Source organism: Oncorhynchus kisutch, linkage group LG1 (assembly GCF_002021735.2).
Source record: "Oncorhynchus kisutch isolate 150728-3 linkage group LG1, Okis_V2, whole genome shotgun sequence".
In the NCBI taxonomy this organism is placed as follows: Eukaryota; Metazoa; Chordata; class Actinopteri; order Salmoniformes; family Salmonidae; genus Oncorhynchus; species Oncorhynchus kisutch.
Genome location: NC_034174.2, coordinates 47,851,797 through 47,866,131, shown reverse-complemented (window position 1 = coordinate 47,866,131; position 14,335 = coordinate 47,851,797). Strand labels below are relative to the sequence as shown.

Here is a 14,335-nt window from a genome sequence, read left to right as displayed (position 1 = left end):
CCTGGGTTGACTTCAAAGTGCCAATAGAAAGAGGCTTAAGTGTACTACAATATACATGTAAAGAATGAGGGGTATAGATAGGGCTGCTGAAAGATGACCATCTACGGTGGGATTCTGGTTAGAGAAGATAGGCAGAGATGTAGTTATGACTCTTTACACATGTACAAACTACATCTCTGACCTGAGTATTTATATTCAGATGGTACATGTTGCAATGGATTGAATCACAGTACCGTTGAGCTAGATGAGAAAATTGACATTTCAGTCGGCATTAGTCTGATTCTTGTCTTGATTGGCTTTGGTTAGAATTGACCCATATTCATGATTTTCTGCGAGGAGACAGAGAAATAGTATCACAATACATCATTACTTATTAAAGAGAAATAGTATCACAATACATCATTACTTATTAACTGTTATAATATGAATAAATCGATATATGAATACACAATTATTACACATATCATTATCAATAAGCAAAATCCAAATATGTGAATAAAGCTATGCAAATATAGCAACAAGATAACATTACATTTTAAAATAGGGTATAATGTGGCATGAAAGGCGAAACCTAGAGCAGACTAGCAGTGGCTATTCACTGTAGCAGCATGTGGGGCAAGCATAAAAAATTTATGAAGCTCATAAAGCTAGTAGGCAAACAAGCCAGCAGTATTAACTAAAACGGATGCAACTTGCATTAAAAAAAACATGCACAAACGGTGCAAACAACAACGTGTCAATTGACAACTACATTTAGCGTAAAGAAAACTGATCAATTAATCAAAATGGCTACTTGGCTTGGACTTATTACACTATTGACTTAAACCTGACTTGACAGCTTGACTTGAACCATTAGCGTCCGAAATGCTACACAAAACACATGTTCATGTTGAGTGAATTCCTTTTCTGTTTCCTTCTTCAATGTGAAAACATGTTGTACTCAAGTTTTCATTGACGCACACTTTCTTGGATTGTTTTGGAAAATTTCACCTGAGCGTTTGGTGTGCTCTCGCCTGTCTGAGTTTGCGAAGGACCCAAAGAGAGGGGAGGCACACACAAACTTGCCTGTTTTTACACTAGACCAAAGAATAATCACTCCTGCTATGAATGCTCTCTCTCCACCTCCATGCCCCAGATTTGGGGAATTCTGATCAGTATGGCAGCACAATGTTCGAAATTCACATTTGACATTTAATCTAAACATGTGTCTTCTGACATGGGGACCCAGAGTTTAACTCAATGTGATTTACAAGTTCCTTACAAGTCATGTGGATATATGCTTGAGTGGGTTTAATCCCCACTTCCGCATATCTCACCTTCACTCCTGTTTCTAATCTGTCTAAATAAAGTATTGAAAAAAAATATAGGTGCACATATGTTGATTTAACATGGATCAAGTAGAACAAATGTCCATGTTTTATTGACTCAAATCCATGTTAAGTCTATTTATCTCAAGACTGAATCGGGCCCAATGTGCTCAATGTAACAATGGTGGTCAGCACAGTTGTTAAGACTGAAGACTGGCTGAATGGACTAAGGCAGTGTTTTGACAAGCAGGAGACCCAGGTTCAAATCCATATTATCACACATACACCAGCTTTATACATGTGTCCTCTACTATAATTTACTTACTTTAAGTATTTTGATTGTAACATCATTTATAATCTCACAATGAGCCTGGAAACTGTAATAATCTATACCTAGTGCCATTGTCTACCCTAGGAAAAGTATTACATTCCTGTATCCTCTTTAAAATATGAACATATTTCAGCAAACCATGGAGAAATATATCAGCTCTGGCTCTTACACTCAATACATTTCTAAAATGAGTCACTGGAAAGGATTGTGTGAGAGTCTGCAAAAATACTTTTGTACTGAAACCCCACATTTTTTCCCACAATACTTTTAAAAACACCAATATTCAGTTTGAATATCCACTTTTGAGTGTTTAAGAGTACTTCCATTCTGTTTTAAAACAAAATACTTACATTAGGTTTACATTCAAAGCCCATCCAAACACCATATCTTAGTTTAGGTGCACTACTTTTCATGGTTTCAGTACACAATGATGGTGTTTTGAGTCTTTCTATTTGAACAGTGTACGTTATCCATGTTTTTGGTTAACATTTCATCCCATCAGAACGTTTTTCTTGTAATTAATATATATTTTTTAAATTAATGAATTTATGTCCTGGGGATAATGTTAATTTGGTGCTTATTGCAGACCATTGATGCAGCGGCTGGGTTGGTTCTGCTGCAACCTGCTGAAAACGTTCTCAGAGAGAGGTAACTGACACATGTCTATTGGCTAACCTTTCGAGATACACATGTAGCCTATTACAATAGCAATACATGCATGCAGATACACTAAATTTACTAAATTCATCGGGGCATGGAATCTACAAGGTGTCGAGTGTTCCACAGGGATGATGGCCCATGTTGACCCCAATGCTTCCTACAGTTATGTCAAGTTGGCTGGATATCCTTTGGGTGGTGGACCATTCTTGATACACATGGGAAACCGTTGATGGTGAAAAACCCAGCAGTGTTGCAGTTCTTGACGCAAGCCGGTGCACCTGACACCTACTACCATATCCCATTCAAAGGCACATAAATATTTTGTCTTGCCCATTCACCCTCAGAATGGCATACATACACAATTCATGTCTCAAAGCTTGAAAATCCTTCTTAAATCAGTGTAGATGAAGGGGAGGAGACAGGTTAAAGTGAATTTCACAAGTGACATCAATAAATGATCATAGCTTTCACCTGGATTCACCTGGTCAGTATGTCTTGGAAAGAGCAGGTGTTCTTAATGTTTTGTGTACTCAGTGTATTTTTCTGCATTATTGTAATCAATGAGTTTCTGGGTTATTTTCTCTTTCCACAGATTTAATTGAGTTCAATGTTAACAATATCAATAGGTATTCCTATGAACAAGAGAAAGGGGAGTTCAAGGCTGCTGTGAAGCACTGAATACACATCTTACTTAGGCCTACTTCTTAATCCTGCTCATCCCCACTGGGACATAATGCCATTATATAATAGGCTGCTACACATCCAAACCAAAAGAAAACAAGCCATCAGCACTCATTTTATTACTGAACCCCAGGAGTGTTGTGCTCTGTAGACTTAACTCATCCCACGTGAGAAGGAGCTACAATTCAAAGTCGGCTGAGCAGTGAGTGAGATAATCTGTATAAGATAACGTAACGTGATAGCCTAAAACACATACAAACAGATTCTTGTGGAATGTATGAAATGTACACAAAAAAAAAAACTGATAATGTTACCCCTACCCCATACATTAAGGAAACATGTGATTGGTCGTTTTTAAACTCAGTTCACTCACATCCTGCCTTTAGCATATTTATGTCAGAGATCTGATTGGCTGCTCAAGTCTCTGGACACAAATCAAATGTCAAGGTTGCCATAATTACTACATCCCCATTTGAAGACAAGTAAAATTCAGGAAAACCCCAAATGTATGTTAATAGTTAGACCTGGCTTCCTCTCCTCGCCTCCTTCCCTCCTTTACCTTCCCATAAGATCAGTGCAGATGAGGAGGCAAGGAGAAGAAGCCATTTTAGACTATCGACATACAGTCCATCAGGAGGTTGTGTTAGATTTCTTAGAAGAATCTTCGGCCTCCATTCTCTCCCTCTCTACTTTGCCCTTCTCTCCCTGGAAGTAGTCAGACTCGATAAAACGGGACATGTGGGACAGTGTGACATAAACGTCCCCGTCAGTCTCGGTCACCGTGTGGACTCTTTGCTTGATGCCCTTGGAGTACCACCTTTTTGTGGGCACTGGGGCATAAGGGTTGGTGGCCCTGTAGATGCCCTCCCCCTCAGCGAGAGAGATCTTGTACTTGTGCTTTGGACACACTATGCACAGCTTGCCGTCAAATTCCTGCAAGAAGAATGAAATCAAGATAAGGTATTTATCAAATAGATTATATTTAGATTGGGCGTGCACGTACAGTGGAAAAGGTATGTCGCTAGTACCTCGTTTCCAACCGTGGTACATGAATAGTGGAGCAAACTGTAAATGTGAAACCAATTACTTCTTTGCTGACACAGTTACCAACCTGGAACACACACAGGACCGTAACTACCTGAGGACACTAAGGTCTTTTTTTCTCATTTGAAAAAAAGTACAAGAATAAAAATAAATATTTTGTACACAAATAAAGAAAATCAATTACGGTTATGTTGGTCCCAGCGGTGATCAAAGCTCAGAATGCTTATATTTTTGATCTGACTGTTCTAATCGCGCCTGCCTCTTTGCGAACAAGTAGACACGAATCATGAACAGTGGATTGTTCATTACACTAGCCCTGCATCCCCCGGATTTACGTTTTTAGCAGTAGCCTACATTCACCAATCTCTCAAACGGTTAACTCCGTGAAACCAACAACACCAGCTAAGAGTCGGCTCAAGTAAGCGAGATGTGTTTGCGAAATGCCGGATAAAACGCCATTTTTAAACCGACTCTCTGGAAATTAGTGCACAACTGGTGAATAGCTGCGTATGAATAGTCAGGTGTCAAGCAGCGGGCAGAGATTTATATTGTAGTGGAAGGCGCTACATGGTCAATCCGAAGTCTGCATTGGCCGTGCAGCATTTAAGGTGATCTGGCCTATGCAGAGGTCAGGGCATCATACTTCTTGCGTTTCTCGGTGCAACTCAGAGCTGTTGTGAGGGAAGTTGTCAAGGAAGTGAGTTTGTGTTATACAGGACCTCCCGCCCTCACCTAACGTCAACCAATCATGTCAATGCAGAGCTATACGAAGCCCTCCGTATTGTTTTTATTTTTTATTTTTATTATTTAAATTATTATTTTTTTTCATTTTTATTTGTATTTTTTTCCATTTTTTTTTGGGCTTCCAATCTTTTTCATTTTTTAAAATGTATTATTAACAACAAATCAATACATAAAGCACATGAGGGAACACAAGCATACATAGATTACAAATAATAGACAATCGAGCTAGGGGGTACAATATCACATTACAATTACACAAGGACCTTAAGGGACATGCATATACTTACAATTCTAACAGCTTTTTTGTTAGTAGAGCATTTAACCGTCTTAAAATACAGTTCAATTTCTTTTTGTAGGGTACGAAAATGTGGTTTTCTGTTTGTAAATTTACATTTGTGTATATGAAATTTGGCCAAACGAATAATGAAATTAATTACATAAAAATGATTCCGCTTATTTCTATTGTATGTAAAGAATCCAAACAGTACATCTCTCCACAATAGTGTAAAATCTTCATAAATGTGTTCAATTATAAACCTACTGATGTCTTGCCACAGTTTTCTTACATGCATACAATGCCAAAAAAGATGCACAACTGTTTCTGGGTGGTCATTACAAAAGGAGCAATTTGAGTTGATGTTTTCCTTAAACTTCTTCATATAGTGGTTGGCAGGATAATATTTATGAATAATTTTAAAGGAAATTTCCTTAATTTTGTTAACAAGTAGGTATGTTTGTGGCAACATCCAAACTTTTTTCCAACAGATATTATCAATAAATCCATTCCAATAAGGCATGACATAAGGTATAGATACAACATCCTGCTGAAACAAGGATCGTATCGCTCTGTTGTTGAATGGACCAAAAGAGAAACAAATCTTTCCTACTGATGAGTCAACAGGGTCAATAGAAGGTAGGCTCTGAGGGTCAGGTCTTGACATGTTCCTGAATAACATAGCAACACCTGAGGGAATGGCATCTAAAACAATTGCAAAATCTTTAGGTGTTACAGGGACCTTGTAAAGTGATAAGAATTCTTTATAACTGAGTAAAAAACCCTCTGCATTTACCAGTTGGCTCACCAATAGGATATTATTTCTGAACCAATATTCTAAAAACAGAGAGGTATTTTTATACAATATATCCCGATTATTCCATATATAATATCTGTGTGGAGAAAAATTGTGTTTATAAATTAAGGACCATGACAAGAAAACCTGCCGATGAAAAGCAGAAAGTTTCACTGGAACTTTGTCAATATTATAATTGCAAAACAACATGAAGTTAAGGCCACCAAAAGTAGAGAAGACATGATGAGGAATAAAATTCCAGATAGAAGTGGGTCTTCTTAGGAATTGTTTTATCCAAATGATCTTGAAAGTATTATTTAAAGTAGTAAAATCCAGAAAATTCAGTCCACCATTCTCATAAGTGTTCATTACAACAGTTTTCCTAATGTAATGGGTACGGTTTCTCCAAAGAAAGTTGAAAAGCATCTGATCTATCTCCTTGCTTATTTTACGGTCAAGATATAAAGATAGAGCACCATATGTTAGTCTAGAGATACCTTCAGCCTTGGTTATCAGGACTCTACCTTTTAAAGATAAGTCCCTCTGTAGCCATTGATTTAGTTTCTTCTGGTTTTTTTTAATAAGAGGGTTCAAATTTAGTAAGCCTCTAGACTTCTGATCCTTTGTAATGGTTATGCCTAAATATGTAAGTTCTTCTTTTACTGGAATACCATAATATGAAGGTGTCACACAATCTTTGACAGCCATGAGTTCACATTTCTTAATGTTAAGATATAGACCAGACGCTTTGGAAAAGGATTGTATCACATTGATCGATATGGGAATTTGGTTAGCGTCTTTCAGAAAAAGTGTAGTATCGTCAGCCAGCTGGCTTATAATAATTTCTTTACCAGCTATGGAAATACCTTGTACAGGACTATTATTTAAAGAATTTGCAAGAAGTTGGGTGATTAATAAAAACAGGTATGGAGAGATAGGACAACCTTGCCTAATTCCTCTCTTTAACTCAAATCTAGGTGAGGTGCCATATTTCAATTTGATAGAGCTGTTACCATTTGCATAGAGAGTCTTAATAGCCTTACAGAAAAAATCCCCAAAGCCAAGTCTCTCAAGGGAGTGGAAGAGAAACTGATGCTCTACTGTGTCAAATGCTTTATAAAAATCTAAAAATAATATGAAGCTATCCTCAGTTATTAGGTCTGAGTAGTCAAGTACGTCTAATACTAGTCTGACATTGTTAGAAATATGTCTGTTCCTCATGAAGCCAGACTGTGTTTCATCAATAATTGCATCCAGAACTTCTTTAATTCTTTTTGCAAGTAGTGAGGCTAATATCTTATAGTCATTATTAAGAAGACAAATTGGACGCCAGTTATCGATGAGCAGCACTTCTTTTTTATGTTTAGGTATCAGTGTTATTAACCCCTGACTCATTGTAGGAGGGAGAACATTGTTTTTAATACTCTCTAAAAAGACTTGTTCAGAAAATAATTTGTAAAATTCTGATGTAATTCCATCAACACCTGGTGATTTATTGTTCTTTAGATGTTTGATAGACTCTATAATCTCTTCAACTTTGATGGGTTCATCACACTGTTTAGATTCTATATCACTGATAGAGTGAACATTATTCAGTGAGTTAAAAAACATATCTGTGGATTCCTGACAGTACGTAGAGCTATACAATTTTCTGTAAAAATTGCTGCAGTATTTAGCGATTAATTTTTGGTCATCTGTAATAACACCATCAATGTTTAACTTATGGATAGTGTTATTTTTAGAGTGAAATTTCTCAAGTCTAAAGAAATAGGATGAATTCTGTTCTCCCTCCTCAATCCATTTTTTCCTAGATCTAATAAAGGCTCCTTCTGCTTTTAATTTATATATATTATCCAGTTTATTTTGTAACTCAATTAGTTCCATCTTCTCCTCCCCCAAGAGGTCAGCTGGGGACCTCTGAGAAAGGGAAGTTATCTTAATGATCACCTTTTCCTCCTCAGCTCTTCTGGTCTTAGCAAGATTACTACCATATTTTCTAAGATATTTGGACACCTCAAATTTAAAGAGCTCCCAGTTCTTGCAATAAGATTTTTCTTCACAAGCCCTTTTCCAAAAGTGTGAGAGCAGATCTTTAACCTCAAATGTAACGATATCATTATTTAATAATGAGCCATTTAGCTTCCAGTAGGATGTTCTACCAAGGTTCGTATCAGGGGTAAATATTTTGATATCAATGTAAATAGCCTTATGGTCTGTGAGGGGAGTAGTACAAATATTTGTAGTAACACACTCACTATCAATACATTTGGATATAAGCCAAAAATATATTCTGGATTGTCTGGAGCCTGTTTTGTTACTCCAAGTGAAAGATCTTTTGGCCGGAAACCTCTCTCTCCATATATCAGTAAGATCAAACTTTTCCATAAAAAGTATTAAACCCAAATTCTGATTGGTTGGCCTACCTGGGGGCCATCTATCAGTTGAATTATCTATTGTAATGTTAAAGTCCCCTCCTATCAATAATAACGAATTGGGAAATTTAGATAACCAATGAAGTATATGTTTCTCTATAGATTCAAGCAACTCATCATTCTCATGTTTGGTGTTGTACCCGTAGAAGTTTACAGTAATGAGTGTAATGTCATTGTAACTGATCACAAGACAAATAAAGTGACCAAAGGGGTCACATTCCGAGTGTAGAATATTACCACCAAAGGTATTTTTCATTGTAGTGACACCAGCAGAGCGTTCAGATCCATGGGAAAGCCAAATATCGTTGCCCCACTGTGACCTCCAGAAGTTGGCATCAGCAGAAATCGAGTGAGACTCTTGAAAAAAGCAAAAATCTGTTCGAAATTGTTTAGCAAATAGAAATAAGGCCTTGCGCTTCACACTGTTTCGTAACCCCCTAGCATTAAGAGATAATATAGACAAAGACAAAACAGCAAAGATTATATAAAAGTGAAGCCCTCCGTATTGTTAAAACATTTGAGAGGCACTCGGTGATGCGGCACAGAGCTCAATTTGGCCTTTGTGTGCCTCTGGAGGCTCAGCATTGCGTCACACCATCCATAATGCCTCGACGCACCGACAGCGTTATTGCATTTCGGTACAACAGAAGTACATTCATTTCCAATGGAACGCTGCGTTTGCTTTGTAGCATTGCGTTGCAGAGGCAGTTGCAGTGCATACATTTGACTTATCAAACATATGCGTCAAACTGTATGCGTAGACGTTTTGACAGAAATGGTAGCAGAAGGTGAGTGTTGAACTTTTGTTGCACACATATCCAGATGATGCTGCATACCATTTTGCGCAAAACACTGTAGGTGTGATCAAGGCGTAAATTCGATAAATCCAACCAATGCACCACACAGAACCCACTGCAACTGCCTCTGCAATGCAATGCTGCAAGGCAAACGCAGCGTCCCATTGGAAATGAATACTTCTGGTGTACCAAAATGCAAAAAACACTGTCGGTGTGCTCGAGGCGTGATCGAGGCTGGGGTAATTTTTGCTTGTTTTTTTTCTGTTCTCCCAATAGCATTTTAAAGTGTTTTAATTGTATATAAATGCAGTAAATGAGGGGGTGGGGGACCTCACTAATGTGTGTGTGCCCTGCGCACACACACATGAACACACACTCAGGCAGGGAGAGGCACAGGGCCAGCTGCAGAGCAGCGACCCTGGAGCAGTTTGGGAGTTAAGTGCCTTGATCAAAGGCACCACGGCTGTATGTGGCACCTGAGATATTTATTCATCTGGATCATTCATTTGGATCAAGCTTACAATACTAAGTCACTCACCTCTATGTCTCCATTTTGCAATGGTCCCCCAGCATCTGTCCAAGGAGGAAAGGATCAGAGTATTGCAGAATAAGAAAACAGTTTATGGCACTGTAACAATTTGCTGACTGGACACACCATTCAGATGTTATGTGGGAAAATATCCCATAGAAAACAAAGTAAATCTACCACACCGGTATAAAGATGCTCCCCAGTGCAAACCCCTTGACTTTCTGTCTTGTTCTAAAATGGATTAAATTGCCCCCCCCCCCCTCAATGTACACACAATACCCCATAATTACAAAAAAAACTGAAATATCACATTTACATAAGGACTTAGACCCTTTGCTGAGGGCTTTGTTGGAGCACCTTTGGGAGTGATTACAGCCTCGGGTCTTCTTGGGCATGACGCTACAAGCTTGGCATACCTGTATTTGGAGAGTTTCTCCCATTCTTCTCTGCAGATCCTCTCAAGCTCTGTCAGGTTGGATGGGGAGCGTTGCTGCACAGCTATTTTCAAGTCTCTCCAGAGATGTTCAATCGGGTTCAAGTCCGGGCTCTGGCTGGACCACTCAAGGACATTCAGAGACTTGTCCCGAAGCCACTCCTGCGTTGTCTTGGCTATGTGCTTAGGTTCATTGTCCTGTTGGAAGGTGAACCTTCACCCCAGTCTGAGGTCCTGAGCAGGTGTTCATCAAAGCTCTCTCTGTATTTTGATCTGTTCATCTTTGCCTCGATCCTGGCTAGTCTCCCAGTCCCTGCCGCTGAAAAACATCCCCACAGCATGATGCTGCCACCTCCATGCTTCACCGTAGGGGTGGTGGCAGGTTTCCTCCAGATGTGACGCTTGGCATTCAGGCCAAAGAGTTCAATCTTGGTTTCATCAGACCAGAGAATCTGGTTTCTCAAGTTATGAGAGTCTTTAGGTGCCTTTGGCAAACTCCAAGCAGGCTGTCATGTGCCTTTTACTGAGGAGTGGCTTCCCTCTGGCCACTCTACCATAAAGGCCTGATTAATGGAGTGCTGCAGAGATGGGATAACCTTCCAGAAGGACATCCATCTCCACAGAGGAACTCTGGAGCCCTGTCAGAGTGACCATCGGGTTCTTGGTCACCTCCCTGACCAAGGCCTTTCTCTCCCGATTGCTCAGTTTGGCCGGGCGGCCAGCTCTAGGAAGAGTCTTGGTGGTTCCAAACTTCTTCCATTTAAGAATGATGGAGGCCACTGTGTTTTTCAGGACCTTCAATGCTGCATACATTTTTTGGTACCCTTCCCCAGATCTGTGCCTCGACACAATCCTGTCTAGGAGGTCTACGGATGATTCCTTCGACCTCATGGCTTGGTTTTTGCTGTGACATGCACTGTCAACTGTGGGACCTTTTATAGACAGTTGTGTACCAATAGAAACAGGAGGCATCTGAGCTCAATTTTGAGTCTCATAGCAAAGGGTCGGAATACTTATGTAAATAAGGTATCTGTTTTTAATACATTGCAAAAATGTCTAAAAAACTGTTTTCGCTTTGTTATTATCGGGTATTGTGTGTAGATTGCTGAGATTTAAAAAAAAATCAATTTTAGAATAAGGCTATAATGTAACAAAATTACAAAAAAGTCAAGGGGTCTGAATACTTTCTGAAGGCACTGTACATTAACAACCGCTACTGAGAATGTTCCAGAATGCATCTGCGAATTAGCTTGAGTCAAAGATCTGTTTGTGCAGACTTGCCCAACTCCTATCATTGGCACAACAAACAAAAGTGCTGTTTACACCTCTATGGAAAGGGTTCTACATGGAAAGAGTTCTATGTTCTATCTGGAACGTAAAGGGTTCTACCTGGAAGCAAAATGGGTTCTTAAAACCCCTTTTGGATCTAGATAGAACCTTTTTTTAAAGAGTGTACCTCCGTAGGTAGGCAGGAAGATCTGATCACAATTAGATCACAATATTAATTAACCGTCTACACCTATCAAAAAAATGTGGTCACAATCATAATGTTGACAATATCAGTACAAAAGACGCATGTTAGCGCCACATATACAGGGTGCCAGGAGTTGGTAATGGCAATTGTCAAGACAGCACAAACAGATCTGGGACTTAAAGCACAGGAAGGACCATTTATTCTACTCACGGTAACAGTGGAAGTCCAGAGCATAGAAAATCTCCTGGTGATAGAGCACCAGTATGTCCCTGCCCTCCAGGGTCCTGAACGACCGCTTGGCTTTTATCAGGTCTTCCTTCGTGCCCACAAAGTGCAGACCGGCTGCAGGCTCTCCCCCCTCTCCCCTGTCCTCCATGGGTATGATGATACTCCAAACACTGCTTGTAGTACAAAATATAGTGCCAGTTCAATATTTAATGTTGTATACATCAACATCAACAAAACATCAACAAAATGTTTTGGATTAAAAGGCAGATGCAATTCATAATGTATTTGATTTCTCACATCTTCAAAACATTTGTCTGTGAGCATGTCCATATAATTAAAAAGTGACAGTATAAATCTGTCATGGCTACTTGATGGAATCTGACCCTTAAGTATTTTATGTATTACAAATAATGAGCATATTTGATGTATTACAGATAATGAGCATATCAGTTCAAGTTGAGTAATTTCTGAGAGCACATAAATAGTATGAGTAGCAGGAGCCTGTGCCACATGTCCAACACCCTCTGGCTAAACCATGTAATTTAGTAAACTGCATATTTCATGTTGCCCTGATGCATTCTATTTAATAGGCCTATTTAGATACACAACCATAATCAATTGATGCTAACAAGATACATGTATTTTACCCTTAATGAAGATTGTTTGAATAAAAACTAACAATCTCCCTCTCTCTCCATCAGAAAGTGAAAACAAGTTTCCATTCCCAGTTTCAAATCAATGTTAAATTGTGTTTTTTAAATTTTTACCTTGGTAGCAGCTTGTTTCCTCTCTCGCAGAAGTTGTAATGAGCAAATTTTATATGTAACCCAGAGGCCTAGTCTAATAAGGCGGTATACCATGTCGTTATCTTGCCCCTCCGGTCCATTTCAGTTGTCCCTATCTACCCATCTCACTTTCTGGAGGGGGGGGGGGGGGGGGATGTTGTTCTTATCTCTGTCTAACACAAGGTGGATATTCACACAGACAGACTGTAATTTTCTCTGTAAAATAAAGGATTACGTATTTTAAAATTAATCAATCAGTATGATTTAGTAAATGGATATATCATACATGAATTGCAAAGTGATAGCCTGCTAAAGATTTAAAAATACAACAATCATCTTAACTATCAACATGTTAATTATCTTAAGATGTGTGCTGTCATTTTTCTTGTTGTTAATTAATTCGTATATATTTTTTATTTTAATGCGATGACCTTCGGAGAGCGGACCTTTAATCAATGTTCACTATGAACACTCCAGACCCCTTTTTCAGATTACATAGTCAGTAGCCCTTCAGCCAATCGGAACGCGAGAATGAGGAGATCTACGTCCAGTGTCTGAAATCCAGAAATGTATTTCTAAAAAAAAGTGGCTAATTTCAAAGTAAGTGTTGTGAATGTATACAACTTCGTATAAAAATACATTTGAGATTATTGTGGGAACAAACTAGCCAATTGCTCAACATACCCCATACAAATACTGATTACATTTGTCCGTTTTATGCATAATATGCATAGTGTTTCTGCAGTTTGTCATGCATATGAATTTATTGTTAACAGAGCAGACACCGTCATGTCCCGTGTATACAAACGTATAACAAGCAGAAGTCTGGCCCCTCTTGAGGTTCTTAAAAGAGCAACCAAGAAAGTGAAAGAAGATAAAAAGTACATACGATCAGCAGCAAGGGATTTAAAAAATTGACCGAATGACACTGATGAGGTACATTGGCATTGAAAAAAATAAAATTACCATGTACCTGTGCGAAAGAGAGGCTATGATAGAGTCGCAGAGGCACACAAGATCTTGTCTAATAACATGGATTCTGGGCATGCTAAACATATCAAGAATTTAGCGGACAAATAAGGCGGCTCATCTTACCCTGTCCCGATGCTCAATTTACCCAATTTTTGGACAAACTATGTTTACATGACTTCTGATTATTTCCAGGGATACACATCTTGAAATATATGTAGATATTTTTGTTTGAAAGAATACTATATTTCCCTTGACGTAGTGATGCTGACTTTAAAAATGGCTCAACATACCCCACTCTCCCTTCTGTGAGCTATACACCCAAGGAATAGACAGCAAACGAATGGGCAGAAAATGCTAATGTACTTTCCAATCATTGACTACCACTGTTTTTGTGTTAAAGGGGTAATTCCGCCACTTGTCAAACTCATAGAGTATCTCCAGGACAATACCAGTGTCTACATATGTGAAAACGGCGCATTTCTGTTTTGTAGAAAGAAAAAAAAGAATCCCGATGACATCATCAAAAGTTATTTTCAAACAATATGAGATTCGCGGTAACGTGAGGAGCAAGAAAATACCCGCCGTTTTGGTCTTTATAATTTAACACGCTCCTACATTTTTTACACGTTGATTACACAATCACTCGTATTTCATGTCACAACCATTCACCGATACGTATGCTATGACGCTAGTAAAGTTGTCTCGCGCACCTGCGGCTGTCACACTTCCCCAAACTATGGACAGTGCTTGTCATAAAAAAAAGGTAGCTAGCTGATGGACAGCAAACAATGTTATTCCCCAAAAACATAGCAAAACGACAACCTATTTTAGTAGCTATAGTTAGCTAA

The 14,335-nt window shown here is 38.7% G+C and overlaps 1 protein-coding gene across 4 annotated transcripts; it reads right to left on the bottom strand.

Moving 5' to 3' along the window:
- Positions 1-2,871: 2,871 nt before the first annotated feature.
- On the bottom strand, positions 2,872-13,971 carry LOC109892413 (Rieske domain-containing protein). 4 transcript variants are annotated; one of them, XM_031825922.1, is made up of 4 exons: positions 13,778-13,971; positions 11,713-11,903; positions 9,605-9,639; positions 2,872-3,912 (listed from the first exon to the last, which is right to left on the bottom strand). In XM_031825922.1, the coding sequence occupies exons 2-4, from the start codon at positions 11,876-11,878 to the stop codon at positions 3,610-3,612; spliced, it is 504 nt and encodes a 167-aa protein (XP_031681782.1). In that variant the 5' UTR covers positions 11,879-11,903; positions 13,778-13,971; the 3' UTR covers positions 2,872-3,609. The 4 variants fall into 4 exon arrangements, with proteins under 4 accessions (XP_031681782.1, XP_031681786.1, XP_020340516.1 ...); XM_031825926.1 differs by lacking the exon at positions 13,778-13,971 and adding an exon at positions 13,611-13,767; XM_020484927.2 differs by lacking the exon at positions 13,778-13,971 and adding an exon at positions 12,498-12,632.
- Between the last annotated feature and the right edge of the window lie 364 nt (positions 13,972-14,335).